At 43.8% G+C, this 15,956-nt stretch overlaps 1 protein-coding gene across 1 annotated transcript in view; it reads right to left on the reverse strand.

Moving 5' to 3' along the window:
* The window catches only part of RPAP2 (RNA polymerase II associated protein 2), a 323,291-nt gene that overhangs the window by 32,919 nt on the left and 274,416 nt on the right, over positions 1–15,956 (reverse strand). Inside the window, exon 5 of the mRNA XM_086925613.1 lies at positions 11,241–11,390. Coding sequence (XP_086781739.1) covers positions 11,241–11,390 — 150 coding nt within the window. The remainder of the gene's footprint in view (positions 1–11,240; positions 11,391–15,956) is intronic.

Genomic DNA, 15,956 nt, shown 5'->3' on the forward strand with positions numbered 1-15,956 from the left:
GTTGGTCACTGTTTTCTTGGGTTGCATGTCGATGACTTGATACTCTGATTTGTTGATTTGCCTTCATGCTTAGCGGTATGGCTTAGCTCACGCTGTTCTTTTTTCCGCCAGGGAATGATGGTGCGAAAAGAGATGCTTGAGACTTTGGCCTGACTCGCCACGAAGAAAGAGGAGGAGTTCGTTGGTTGGACGCCTTATATTGGGGTTTATGGACACTAAAGAAGGACTGCCTAAATGTTCATCTCATGGGATTTGTAGTTATTAAACGATGTTATTACAATGTTTTCTGATATTCCTATGTTGGGAATACTAAAAATGTTTTCAAGTTTTGATGCTTTTCTGGCTGCTGTGCGATGTGATGTTAATAAACAGCGAAGAGAGAAAAGCATAATCCTCGCCTCCGTGTCCTTAATAGAATTGAAACTTACCGTTACTACACTAGGCAAATTTCGATTCAAATGTTCAATGGTATGATAGAATGTTGATAGACTTGAAGATTTTAGATCCCCAATTGGCGGATGAATTAGATCTACCAATAACTATGGCCGAAGTAGAGACTGCAGTGAAAAGTCTCGCAGTAGGCAAAGCCGCGGGTCCAGATAGACTGCCAGCCGAAGTTTATAAACGCTTTTTTTATATTTTAAAGGATGAGATCTACCAGGTAATTCTGGCTGCACAAGAGGGTAATCCTCCCTCTACATGGTCTGAAGCAACTATAGTTGTCTTTTGTAAAAAAGATAAACCAACTGATAGTGTAGAATCTTATAGACCCATATCGTTATTAAACGTGGACAACAAGATATATTCAAAGATATTAGCCAATCGGCTATCCGGAGTAGTGGCATCCCTAGTTTCAAGATACCAACACGGGTTCATCCCTAAAAGAAGTACAGTTGACCACATCAATAAAGTCATCACGCTGTTTGATTTGGCAGCTGTAAATAAACGGAAATTAGCGCTTTTTCTGCTAGACGCGGAAAAAGCGTTTGATCGAGTGTCTTGGGAGTATCTTTGGACTTTAATGGATAAAATGGGTTTTGGACAGAAATATATTAAAGCTATAAAAACACTCTATGTTAAACCAATTGCAAAAATATCTGCCTTGGGAGGACTTTCTGAGCCGGTGTACATCACTAGAGGGACTCGTCAAGGCTGCCCTTGTTCCCCGTTATTGTTCTCATTATATATTAACCCGTTTATTGAACTATTAAGTCGGAACCCTTTAATTCCTCCCTTTATTGTTTCTGATTTTTCTTTTTCAGTATTCGCATATGCGGATGATAAAGCAGTAGTAACAGATACACCCGAAACTGCTAGTTTGGAGATTGAAAGGATGGCTAAAGAATTCGGTATGATAACTGGGTACAAACTCAACGTATCCAAAACTCAGATTCTTTGCTCAGAAGCCATAACTTGGGAGGATGAGAGGGTGGTTGGAGAGGTTACCTATTTAGGATACGGATTAAAACAAATATGGTTGAATTGGTCAATGTAAATTGGAGCAATGTTTATCAGAAAATTAAGACTTCTTTGGAGAAATGGGATCGGTTATATTTGACCATTATAGGCAGGACCAATATTATAAAAATGAATGTCCTCCCTAAAATCCTTTATTTATTTCGCTCTATTCCCTTGGAATTCCCAAAACCTAAGTTGCAGGCTCTACAATCACTATTTGGAGTCCTGGCAAACCTAGGCGGGCGATGAAGTATCTGACTTTACCTACTGAAAGGGGAGGGCTAGGGGTACCTGATTTTTTTCTATATTATATAGTATGCTTTTTGTTAAAAATGAGAATTTTGACAACAAGAGGATCTTTAAAGTATGCACATAATCATCCTTCTATATTTGAGATTCTGATAGGAACACATGCAAGACAAATTTTTTTTAATGAAATCAATGGTAATTACTACAAAAGGACCAGATTTAAGGTCCTCATTAGTGCTCATAAAACATGGAAATGGCTGGCTCGCACTATTGATATAAGAAAATTGTCGTATTATACCCCCTATTTTTCATCTAGATTATTACCTATGATATTTTCAGATGGGACAGCCAGGAACTGGCAAAAAAAAGGGGTGACTTGTTTGGGGGATTTTTTTTCGAGCGAAGGTAAATGTAAATCGTTTATTGAAATGTGTGAAGTGTTTGGTTTATCTAGAAGTTATTTTTTAAAATTTTTACAAATAAGGGATTACCTTATAAGACATAAATTATGTCTAAAAAAGCATAAAGTAGTAGAGGGGATTGCACGACAAGTGAAGATTGGAATCCTTTATCGTATGCTCATGGAGGAGAAGTCTGATGACTTGGAGAAAATACGGGCAAAGTGGGTGGATTTATTGGGAGATAATGAGATTGTTGCGGAAAATTTGATTTTGCTTTCTAAAGAGGTTCTGATGTCAGCTAACGTAAAATCTCAATTTTTTAAAAGTTTATTTGATTTATATTATACACCAGCTCGAATGTTAAAATGGAGAAGAGGCTTTGATGGTAAATGTTTTCGTTGTAAAGCTGACAATGCAGATAGTTTACACATTTTTTTCTCTTGCCCTATATTAGGAAGATTTATACAAGACATTGAAATTTTGTCCTCAATGCTTAATGTTAGTTTAAAGATAACTCCCTCTATGTTGGTGCTAGGGAAGATCCCTAATGACAATCGGATTAATGAACTTTATCGTTTTCGTTATTTTCTTTTCTTCACAATGACGGTAGCACGGCTATGTATCGCCACAGAGTGGCTTCAAGAAAAACCACCACTATTTCAACAGTGGCAAGCACGTTTGTACAAACTTTATAAGTTAGAGTGGAGTCTTTTTTCGCTCTCCGCATCAAGGCGGAGGAAAAAACTGGGATGGAAAATATGGGGGACTTTTTCAGATTTTTATGAAGCTTAAAAAATGTATGTTTAAACTTGTGTTCCTTGGCTCAATGCTATACTTTTGATCTTTTGTTAATGTTCTTACTTATTATTATAGTGTATTTTATGATATATGTCGTTATGAATTATTTGACTAATGTATTTTGTCGTGAACCAATAAAATAAATAAAAAAAATTAAAATTAAAAAAAGGAGTGTAATACACAGGGCTGGTCCCTGTGTGGTCCTGAGGAAGACCTAGGGGAAGCTCGAAACATGTTGATCTTACACTGCGGCCCGACTCATTATAGTTAGGTTCCATAATGTACCCCCCCTTTTTAGACATACCAACATAGGAGCAGGAATAACATTTGTTGATTCCCACTAGCAAGGTATTTTTAATCACTTTCATCCACTCCCCTAAAAAATTTCACTACACATAGTCTACTTACAAGTGCTCCTACGTAACTCCGCAAGTTACAGCACGCCCCAGTACTTAGAGGACTGGGATGGCCCCAATGATGAAGCATGTCACTGTGGGGAAACCCTGGTCAGTGAGGGGACTCAAGAAAAACATTTTTTTCCTTTCTGAAAGGCGCTTCTCTAAATTTAACAAGTAACAAGCCTTTAGCCTGTGGACTAGGTCTCTATACCAAACACTTTGGGTTTCTTTTGAATATACATGCCTGGAGGACGACCTAGTCTTTATTCCTCCTACTCCCCCCTACTTGTGGTCTGTATCTGAGGCAGCCCATTTGTTGGTATGAATGATAGTAGTACATCACCCTATCTATGTACTGCTTAATTAGCGCAACAAAAGATATTAGAATCTCTCAAACCAACCAGACTACTGTCCTTGTCCTCAACCAGACTACTGTCCTTGTCCTCAGCTGATCACATGAAGCAGTGGTGGGAGTGTATTTTGTGCACTGTTAGTCTTAACAAGCCATGATTTTGTGCTAGATGACAGTGCGGTCTAGTGACAGGGCTGGACTGGCCGTGGCGAGCATCAGGCATTTCCCTGAGAGGTTTGAAGGGTGGTGGCCCATTTTGCAGGTGGATGCCGGATTTGTTACTGGAGGCCGGTTTTGCAGCAGTGTTGCAATATCGGCCCCCAGTACCAAAAGCTGCAGTGCTTCACACTTGCACCCGCCCCCCTCCTGGGGCTGGTCCGACCAAATTGCCAGGGCTGCTTTTGGTTCCCAGGCCGGCCCACTATATTTTTATTCAGGAACAGCCATGGCGCTGACTTATACATCTTCAAGCGATAAATCCAATGTTGTTCCTTCTCAAAAAGAATAGCTTTCTGCTCTTTTATGTAGAGATTCCAAAGTCTCAAAGACAAACCAATGGAGATCAATCACGGAGTGGTTTCTTGAGATAAAGTGGTTGCTCATTTTTGTTGTAGCTCTTCTGCAACATTTGTTGCTTCTGTGCTCCAAAATCTCACTTTCCTGCAAGTCATTCCAATGTACCGTAAATCACAAGGGCAAGTGATCATATAGAGAGCATGGTTTTTCCAAGCCTAAGTCAAGGGTCTTTATGTTTGTTGTTGAGTAACAGACACTGCACAAGTCACAGGGTTCCACCACATTCGTAGTTTTTACAATGGATGCCTGTAGTTTTGTGTGCAGTAAATAGTCCCTCAGGTTCTGGACCCTGCTGTGGGTTAATCTCGGTTGTTCAAAGTGTGTTGTATTGAGTTGAGACCACACCAGTTTCTTTTGCTAATACGTTTGATGTGGTAGATAGGTATGTTGTATGTAGTGACACAGGTAAGGGTCAATGTGACTGGCTCACTCGGATGTGGTTTAAGGAGAACTTTCCAGGGGGTGGTGGGACAGATCTCTGTCTGGTAGACGACTGCTCCGACTGCTGCTTCAAATCAATGATTCTACTGCAATTCCTTCTTATACGTATGAGTTGACAGTAAGGTAAATGCTTACATAAAGGGCGGGGATGGAAGCTGTTGAATTCCAACAGACTATTACTGTCTGTGGGTTTTCTATGATTCTTAATTTTGAGACCCTCTCCCACCCCTGTTCTGGGATAATGTAGATATCAAGAAAAAGGCGGGTTGTTCTACTAAATGTGTAGGTGAGGTTTAGATGTTGGTCACAGGTGTTCAACCATGAGACAAACCCAAGAAAAGTCTCCTCTTCACCTTTCCCAAATCATCAGGACATCATCAATGTATCATTTCCATAAGACTATTTTGTCTCATGCAGATTGTGGTCACTAAAGATGAATTTCTACTCAAAGTGGTGGGCAAAAAGGCCTGCCACACTAGGGGCAAAAGTGCAGCCCATCAAAGTCCCATGGGTTTGGAGATAGAGGGTATCCCAGAATTTCAAAACGTTTTCAGTTAATGCCATCCTTGCACACTATAGTACAAAATGTTGGTGGGTGTAATGCTAATCTTCATTGTACTGTATTTCCTCAATAGATTCCAGGGTGGTATCCTGTGGGAGACTAGTACAGAGGTTTTCAATATCTAATCCCATTATCAGCAGGATCAAAAGGGATATCCCTTAGAAATTTGAAATGATCACTTGTGTTCTAAAGGTAAGCTGAGGTACATTGTACGATTAGGCGTAGAAAGTAAACAGGGAATTGTGACAGTGGTTCAAGAATGGAACCAATCCTTGAAGATATAGGGCATCCTGGTGGAGGATGTAGAAGAAGGGAGTAACTGGATTTTGATTCAATAAGAACCCTGCCTCTTTTTCATAAATCCAGGTTCCCAAATCTGCCACCTCGACTAGTCTCTGTATGGTTATCATCAAATGTGCAGTGGGATCATGTTTCAGTACCTTGAAGTGCTTATCATTCAACTGTAACCTCTTACATTTGTTGATGTAGTCATCCTTGATGAGGAGGATGGCTCTCCCCACTCCTTTTATCAGCTTGTTCATGATGTTAGAATTATTCACCAGTTCATTAAGCGCAGTATTTCTTCCTGGGGGATGTTGTGGAAGGTTTTTAATGTTGAGACATCAATAGGCTCAACCTTTTTGAGCACTGCTTGTTCAAAAGTCAATGTCTCGATAGGAACTGATGTAGTGGGGGTGTGGCAAAATGTAGATTTTCTACAGAAATCGGTATCCCTGCCCTACCTAGTCTGCTCCTCTTTGCAGGCCCGGACTGGCCATAGCAGGCACCGGGCAATCCCCTGGTGCGCCGCAAGGGTGGGGACCGGTTTTGAGCCCCTGGGGGCCGATTTTGTTACAGGACCGTTTTTGCAGCATAGCTGCAAAATCGTCCCTGCAACAAAATCGGCCGAGAACCGGCCCCGGGAAAGCGCTCGGCGGCACCTCCAACCCCCCGAGTGGGGGAGGGGGGCCGGCCGAGCACTTTGCCATGGCCGGTTTTGGTTCCCAGTCCGGCCCTGCCTCTTTGTCTTTGAAAAATGTGTGAAGTATAATCTTCTGGCAGAAATCAGCTAGCTCACAACATAACCAAACCTGTCAAAAGTAGGTGTAGGTATAAAATCATGTCCTTTGTTCGGAACTTTAAGTTACGATGGCGCCAATACCTTGTTGGTGAGAGACTCAGGGACCAACCCGCCAATACTAGGGTATTGGCGGGTTGGTCCCTGAGTCATGATCCCTGGTCTTGTTCCTTGTCTGGATACCCTAGTTTTTGTCCTCTTAGTGTACTTTTTCTTTCCCTTTGTGGCCCTGGGCCTCTCCCTCAAGAAGACAGCCAGTACATAGGTGGGATAAAAGGAGTTGTTGAGCCGTCAAAATGTTGTGGAGATTGGTTGAAGAACGAGGGTTGTCCAAGTCCCAGCCTTAGTGGGTTCCATATTCTGTCCCTATGTCGCCTCTTTGTCAAACTCTGTTGTCCTTTCCAATGCGTAATGTAAAGAAAGAGGGAGCGACCCCACTTTTCAAGAGAGAGTGTACCACAAGTAAAGAAACAACTAGATTCTCTTGGAACTACTGAAATTACCTCTATTCATTGAATAGAATAAGCTATATATATCTCATGCATTCAGACTTCCACACAGCTCAAATGGAACACTACTGATTTGAATCCAGAAACTAATTGTAATATACACAAGGATAAGGAGCATGTACTCAATATTAAAAAAAATGTATTCAAATATTTTGCTTCAATAAAATACAGTTTAAAAACAGGACATTTATGCAATAAATAAACCGTAATTCGGAAAATATGAAAACAATCAAGAAGAGAAAGACAAAAAGTGAACAAATCAAATCATCATATTGAAGTTACTCCAAATGGAATCCATATATTCATAAACATCAGTCTAAAAACTCATGATAATCTTAGACATCAAGAGGTTCCTTTGATGTAACCTATTACACAAAAAGAGCATCAACGCGTTTCGGTGGTGTGAACTTATTGATGTACCACCTTCATCAGGACTTGAACAATATTCATCTTTCAAATAGATGATATGCAATTCATAAACCTTGTGCGTATGTCACTGAAGATGAGAAATTCCTTCAGAATAACTGTGCAGTCATATCGGATTCTTTCGCATCATCAATGGCGAACGATATCGCAATAAGTGAGGATCACTCAGGACCTTCGTGACGGACTTGGTATTCCACCGTGTATACTCTGTTCAGAGCTATACTTTTTCACTGTGGATGAAAACGTCAAGAGATTTCACATTAATGAATCCCTATAAACGATGGATGGTCGGTGTAGGATCAAAACCTGATAAGGTAATCTTATGTATACACCACCATATGCAATGCCATGTAGTAAAAGAAGTCCTGCACCTTAGCGTAGAGAGTGAAAAAGATATGCAAAGATACCTGAAGGCAGAGGGAAGACGTGAAGATAGGACGGGACTTGTGTAATCTTTATCACTCTCTACGCTAAGGTGCAGGAGTTTTTTTTCTACATTGGCATTGCATATGGTGGTATCATCGGCAATTTCTTCAGGGCTATGGGTCAGTACTCGCCACACTGTCAATCACAGTACCATTCCCGGAGGTTTCCACCTTATAGCATACCGGCAGCCAACCTCCTGAGGGTAAAGTGTACTTGTCCATAATACCCAGTTTTGTCAAACACAGTTGCTTTCCACGGGGAGCGAGTGAGCCTTGGCTCACTCGCCGAAGATTTATCAACAGGCAATGAAACATGTTGGCTTTTTCTATAGGAATAATGAAGCACGACAGTAGGTCTTGTTTTTAACGTGAGCAAACACACAGCAGAGAATAAAATTGGAAACCGTGCCAGTGGTGGTTTATCTCGTTTTTATAGTGTAGGAGCTAGAAAACTTCTTTCCATAGCTCTTACATGAGGGGGTCAGGTTTTTTCATAAAATTCTTTTCAATTTAGCTGTGCACAATTTTCACATACATAATTTATATGGTGTGGAGGCTGCCGATGATAAGTGGAGCACTCTGATGAGAACCTGTCAGAAGCTCCCTGGTGGGTGTTTCCGTGAGGTGCCTCCTCACAGTCCACACATTTTTTTGGTGGCGGGTTTGAGAAATTGTATGAAGTTAGAAGCACACACGGCAGAGAGGTTGTGGAAGATGAGTACACAAGGATTTTTTGAAGAGGGTTAAGAGCACCCCAAATGTACAGCATTGGCCAGCTAGTACCTGAAGTATAAACACTAACAAAAGGTGTAGGGAATGCCCATGATTTTTATCCTGAGATACATAGCAGGTTCTTTGTGATGATAAAGGTGTGAGAGGAGGGCAACCTGCGTTATTTTCCTCTATAGCTCCTTGTTGTGAAGGATCTTTAAAATCTAGACAGCATTCGCGCCTGCGAACATGCAGGATTTGGAGGCATCACTAGGCCTGCCATCAGGACAGGACCCTTAATGAAGTTTGGATCCTTTGGAGGCGTGCAGGAGGGAGTGGGGCAGACACTGTTTTTTACTTTCATCAAGAAATAAAGGACCTCTTACCCATAACTGTTCTTATGTTCCCAGTGTTTGACTACAGGACCGGTCCTGCTACTCTATGGGGCCCATTAGAGCCCATTAAAAGGTTTTCTCTGGGGTCAAAGGATTATTTGCATGTGTTTGAGGAATCCACAATACACACTCATGAGTATTTGGACTTTCTCAGATCTTCAATGTGGAGTGCTTCTGTTACATCAGGAGTTTAACACCATACTTAGGCACGCAGGGGTCCAAGTTTTAGAACATGCCCATGTCTTCCTTATAACGTATCTATGCCCACCATTGATTACTGAATTGTTTCACTCACTTGTGAAATGCACCACTGCAGCTGTAGGCGATCTGTGTATCTTGAGAACCATACACCAGAAGTTTTTTTACCCTTCCTTATCATTTTTATGCTTCTCTCGTTTTTTACAGGACTGCGTAAGTGTATGAGATACATGAATGTGTGCGTGTTCCTCCACGTATTCCAAACAGCACTGACTGCAAATTGGCAGACGCATTCCAAGGAAGAATAGTTTTTTGGCAATAAGCAAAAAAAGGTAACATAGGGATCTCTTAACTTATGGTCCTGAAGTAACCCACAAAACCCTGAGGGGCCTAAGATAATTGAAACATGTAGACCACGATTTGGTTGATGCTTGGGAAACGTTAATTTTCCCCATTAGGCATCAGATGCATTTTAACCTTACCCTAATACCAGTTGTTAATTAAAGAAACCCTCCTTTTGGGTACAAGAGGTAATTTTAATTGCACACAGATCCTGATAAGCAAATCTCCTTCAGAAGTGCTCCCTTCTCCTAGAAGTTGAGCCCATCCGGGCACACTAGGTGCTTCAGATGCCGACTGGATGAAGCATACCACGAGAGGAAACTTTAGTGAGTCAGAGTCCTTTGAAAAAATCTAAGGCTTTCCAAGGCAGGAAAGGCGTCATAGTGGAACTACTCCCCTCTGATTAGTCCTGTAAACATTTGGAAATTGAGTGGTTCCATTCATTATACTTCTTAATTACCCTTCTTTTGATGATTAGCATATCTCCTACTTATCCAACGAAAACCAGTTTTATCACACAAGTACCTCCAGGTCCCATAAAAACCTTAATACCTACAAATTCTGCAGGATCTTATCCCTTGTTATCAACCTCTACATGGAGTCAGTCCCTTAGAGCTAAACGCATGGATAACTCTCAAAATGTTCAATACACTGATAATACACAACTTTACTTGAAAGTCTCCTTTGCTCGAGACATCCAACAGTTAAAACACTCTCTGCCCTTCATACAGACCTGTATGATCAGCAGTACCTGGCACTCAACCCCACCAAGACAGAATTCTTCTACTCCCCAAAAAAGTCAAGCTGTAACGAGTCAAAACCTGGCTCAAAGGGCTTAAACCTGGCCAGAAATGAACCTCAACTGGCAAGTCACTTGGATTCATCCCAGACACCAACCTCACCCTCAAGGATGGTGTCCCAGCTATCTCTATTGAATAATGGGAAACCATTTTGCCTGGTAAGGAACTTGAGAACTGCTGAACAAGCCTCTTGGTAGTGGCAAACCTCTGCTCTATGATCTGCCAAATTCCACAGTGAATCTCAATAAGAGCATTGTACACACCACAGCCTGCCTCATTAAGGACCTGAAGTAGGACCTCACCATACCCTACCGGGTGGAACTATAATCGCTCCTCTTGCCAGCTTGCAGCAGCTTCAAAACCAGCTGTCTTCTACAAAGCCATCACACTCGACAGCCACACCTGACTGACAAGTTCAGACCAGATGCAACTCTCAGTACCCTTGAAGCTAGGAACCATCAAACTGGAGATGAAGAAGTGACAAAGTAAAAAACAAGGCACCGTCTTCTCCATTTATGCACCCAGAATTTAAAGCAACATCTTTGCATGTAATCTGTCTAAAGAGTACTCCATCACAACAAAGTGACAGTCAACTTTCAGTCTTAGAACCCCTCCAACACTCAATGGCTGTACCTTTGCCTCCTGTACAGCATAGCTTCATGTTAGCTGGGTTTGCACTATACACGTTCAACATACACACTATTGAAAACCTTGGCCAGTAATGGTTTCTTGTTAACAAACCAGGAATGCCCGCATAATGTATGTATAATCCTGAATGAGCACCCTCATCACATTTGGATAGGCTCAACTGTGGCCTGAAGCCCCTATTACTGAAGCTCCACACACTGTATCTGGCATCTGAACTGTGCCTTCTCAGCAGTATGATAACATGATTATAGCAAGCTCTTTTGAATTGTGATTTAAAGATTCCTGCTTTGAATCTTCACCACCTGCAAAAAAGACCCTTCAAATGTGGCAGTGGATAGTTTCCACTGTTTTAACCGAGTTCTACATTACTGTAAAAGTGTGTTTCTAGTTATGAATACAGCAAAACATTACTAGCAATTACTAAGATATTTTGGGCTCCTAAAAGGGAATGTTGGTATTTAGAAACTACTCACCATTTAGGCAAAGTCTTATTCTTAAAAACATGTATTAAACTTTCCAAGTCGCCTTCTTCCAGAAGTAATTCTCCAAGTAACGTAGATACAAACTGTGTGTAGACTGTGCTCTGACTAGCATTCTTCCGAAGTGGGATCATAGGCGACAACCTGAAATTGAAATTTGTATGTGAAATGAATGAAAGACAATTGAACTACAAGCACCAACAAAAAGTGACATTGTTTTTCAATTTCTTGATTAAAAGAGTGGCCTACGCAAAAATGTCAGGGGCTAATATCAACATGTTGTTTTGCCATAGGTTAGTAGGTGTGGCCTTTCTTGGGATTCTGCCTGACTTGTCAATAATTGCAACATGTGACACAAGTTACTTGCCTTCGATAATACTCTATCCTGTATCTTTCTCCACCACCTTCTCAGACGCTCAAGATTGAACATGTTTTTTTTGTTTAAATCTGTTTTTATTGATTTTCAATTTTCCCATAGTCATGAGAGACAACATGTATCATATCTAGCCGGACATACATTGAACCTTCTGGCAATTTCAAATATTCATTTCGGCTGAATAGGGATAGAATAAACGTACATGTCGTCGACATTCTTGACCTAGTCACAAGTTGCACTTCGACAGGATAAAGGCCATCAACAATTAGTGACATTTTTCCATTCGTGTAGCTTACAGAGTCTTCTCAGATCCTACACCGTAGGTAATTGCACAGATGCTAAAGATAAAACAACGAAAACCAAACTCAAAACTAGTAACAGCAGCATATTCCGATTTTTAGATGTACACTCCTCACTGTGTCCCCCCGCCTCCCTCCCACCCCCATCGCCCCGTCCGGTGGCCCCCCGTAGGTTAGCATCACCACCCAGAAACCACAACGATGTTCACCTTGGGCATCAGATGGTGAACGTGTGTGTACGTGGTGTTGTAAATGTCCCCTGGCGGGTTATCCATCACTCTCCGTAAGGGCACCTACCTCGTGTTCAGGTCACCCCTCTGGATTGTCCCCCACAGTTTGTGTCAAGGCCTGGAGTAGTTCCTCCCATTGTGTCGCAATAGGTGTCTTCTGGAGTCCCAATGTTTCCTCTCGCAGGATGATAATTCCCTCTGTTTGGCCCATGCTAGGAGCGAATACCTCCATGCCTGTATGTGCGGAGGGTCTTGCGCCTTCCACCTCTTAGTTAGAAGTCGCTTAGCTACCACCAAACCCAAGTCAAGAAAGCGAGAGGAAACTTTTGTGGCCGGGGTTCTGCAAAATTGGTTTAACAGGTAAACATTCTGTTCTCTTGTGTTGCTGCAATAAAAAAAGATTTAAACCGAACAGGTAAACATGCCATTCAAATGGAATGGTGTGGCCTATACATGTGATCAGCGCCTCCTCCACCGCCCATCAATAGGGGTATAACTTGTGACAGCTCCACAACATATGTATCAATCCAGCCCCCACCACTGTGCCGCAAGGACACACCGCATCTGTGCGATGAAAGTGCATATTTATCTTCTCGGGTGTAAGGTATGCTCTGTGAGCTATAAACAGCTGTATTTGGCGGAACCTCATGTTTCTGGGTATATGCGTTGGGCTCTTTAGTATATCCCAATCCCTATCCTCCAGTGGTCGTTCCAGGCCTTTTTCCCATTTTCGGCGTAGTGGTTCCAGACTTATCGCTACGTGCGTACGTAAGGAAGCCGCAAACCAATGAATCAAATGTCGACCACGCCCCATAACGTAAAGGTACTGTATGGTGAGGGGCTGGCTCGGCTCCTCTGTCATGTCCCCCCACTTAGAGGTCAATGTCGGGATCAGGGAGTGGTGATGCAGGAATTGCCCTGGTGGCAGCCCCGTCTTTTCAACCAGGGATTCATATGGTCTGAATGTGCCGTCTCGGAACAAATCTCCCAAGGTCTGTAAGTCAGCTTCGTGCCACTTTGCAAGTTCAGGAGGTGTGAGCACCCCAGGCCTGCTGGGGGAACCCTCTAGTGGTATGGCCGGTGTATAGGGGACTAGCGCTCTGGTGAGGTATAGACTGTGATGGTAGCATTTATAGGCCACCGTCAAGAGGAGCGGTGTCGGCGTTGGGGCTTTAGAGGCTGAGTGAAAGAGTTTGGTAATATAGTCCAGTGAGAGGGAGGTGGGGGTTGTGGGTGCAGTGTCTTCACGGCCTCTGTCTGCTAGCCAACGAGCTATCCACTGTAATTGTGAGGCCAGATAGTAGTGCTCAAAACAAGGCGCAGCGAGGCCTACCTGATCCGTGGGCAAGTACAACTTAGCCAGCGCTATCCTGTGATGCGCGTTACCCCAGAGGAAGTACCTATGTAGTTTAGTGAGTGTGGTAAAGAAGGCCGCCGGGATATTGATTGGCAGATTAGCAAAATAGTACAGTAGGCGGGGAAGAATCCCCATCTTGGATAATGCTACCCTGCCAGTGACTGTTAATGGGAGCGTTTTCCAGAAGTGCACTTGTTACTTGATGGCTGTCATGGCCCGTCCCAGATAACCATCAATAAGGTCCGCTGGTTGACGTATATATCTGGATTCGTAGATAGGGGAAAGTATCCGCTTTCCACTGCACCCTTGTACCATCTAGGATGTATACCGGGTCTTGAGTGTCCCCCCCAAACGCTTAAAGGCAAGACTTGTTGGCATTTACTCTGAGTCCAAATAGGGAGGCGAAGTCACGTAATGTGTGCGCCAGTTGGACAGGTATATTTCCCACATCCCTAATGAAGACACTAGGTCGTCCGCATACAATGACACCTGGTGTGTCGCATCCCCCAGGGGTATTCAATCTCCCAATGTCACTCGTAGTGCCGCTGCCAGGGGTTCAAATGCTAGCGCAAACAGGAGGGGTGAAAGCGGACACCCCTGCCTGGTACCCCTGCTATTGGTATGGCATCAGAAATGTATGGCCCCATCTGTATCCTACGGTGGGATTCTTGTATAGTAGGTCGATCATCTGGAGAAAATCCAAGCCCAGCCCATACCGCAACAGCACTGCCGCGAGGTAGCTCCATTCCAGACAGTCGAAGGCCTTCTCAAGGTCCAGCACAAGGCATCCCGCTCTGGGCCATTCCCGCACGCTAACCGACGCCACTCTGAAAAATCTCTGCAAATTCAGTGATGTACTACGATTGGGTACAAAGCCATTTTGGTCGCTGTGGACTAGCGCAGGTACCATTGGCCCCAGGCGTTCTGCCAACACCTTGGCAAATATTTTATAGTCCAGATTGAGGAGTGCCAGAGGTCTATAGGATCCCAAGCTTTCAGGGTCTCTGTTTGGTTTGAGCAGGGACACCAGGTAGGCCTCGCCCATCGATGGGGGCAGTGTGTGCTCTTCCAAGGCTGTGGAGTAAAGGGTATACAGTTGCTGCGTTAAAGTCTCCTGGTAGGCCCTATAATATTAAGCAGATAGGCCGTCTGGTCCAGGCGTTTTCCCAGATGCCATGGACCCAATTGCCTCCCTAATTTCCTCTAAAGTGAGAGGACCATCTAGCGCCTCTTGGTGTGCTTCTGAGACCGTGGGTAGGTGGGTAGGCTCTAAAAACCTCTCCAGATCTGGGCCGGAGCAACGCCCTTTGGATCGGTAGAGTTGTGCGTAGTGATCTGACATCATCCTGTCTATCTCCCGCTGTGTATATACCAGGGCTCCTTCAGGTGTGTGCATGGCTCGGATTGGGGCGCGGTTGCTTTCCTGTTTTAGCAGCCAGGCTAACAAGTGGCCTGCCCTATCTGCTTTAGCATGGGTACCAGCCGTGTGGGCCGCATAGTTGTGGCATCTTAGTCGTTCCATAAGTTCCGCATGCTGTGCCCTAAGGTCCTCCAGAAGGTCTGAGTGTCGACCTCCACCCTCGCCCTCTCGCTCATAGTGGAGTAATTGGGACTCGAGACAGGTGAGCGATAATGTTAGTTGTTTGCGTATGTTCCATGTGGCACCGAAACAGTGACCCATGACAGCTATTTTGTGGGCATCCCGTTCAATCAGTGTGTTACTTGCCGTCCCTTCGTTAAGTTCAAAATACTCCAGAACAGCCGTCTCCAGGGATGCACTGAATTCTGGGTCTTCCAGAGCAGCCGGCTGGAGTCGCCAAGTGGGTATGGGAGGACGATCCGGCTCCCAGTTCAGCTGTAGCCTCACAGGGTTGTGGTCAGAGTGCGTCCGCCCGAAGTATTCCGCAATCTCAACCAGCCGGATTAATGTCTGGGAGCCCACCACCCTGTCCAACCACACATGTAGGTTGTGGACTGCAGAGTAATAAGAATAGATACTGTCATTAGGGTGTAAAGCACGCCACAGGTGCAGTAATGCCCAGTGTGATAGCCAGTCTGTGAGCGCCTGCGCATTTGATACAGCTGATGTCTTTCGGAGGGGTGGGAAGGATCTGTCCGTGTGCATGTCTAACACCAAATTTAAATCCCCACCTAGTAGCCTGGGAAGTCCAACATAGGGGGTCAGCTTTGTGGACCACTGCACAAGAAAGGAGGATTGGTCAGTGTTTGAAGCGTATATGGAGCCCAGCAATATTTTTTGGCCATTGTGCAATCACTAGTGTGTATCTGCCTTCAGGGTCCGTCACTGTATCCGTGCAGATAAACAGGGTGCCCGCTTTCACCCAGATTAATGTACCCCTTGCGTGCGCCGAGTATGTTGTGCTGTATACTTGACCCCTCCAGCGCCTGCGCAGCCTGCCTAGTTCTGGTTGTCTCATGTGTGTTTCC

The sequence above is a fragment of the Lissotriton vulgaris genome, chromosome 1_1 (assembly GCF_964263255.1).
Source record: "Lissotriton vulgaris chromosome 1_1, aLisVul1.2, whole genome shotgun sequence".
Taxonomy (NCBI): Eukaryota; Metazoa; Chordata; class Amphibia; order Caudata; family Salamandridae; genus Lissotriton; species Lissotriton vulgaris.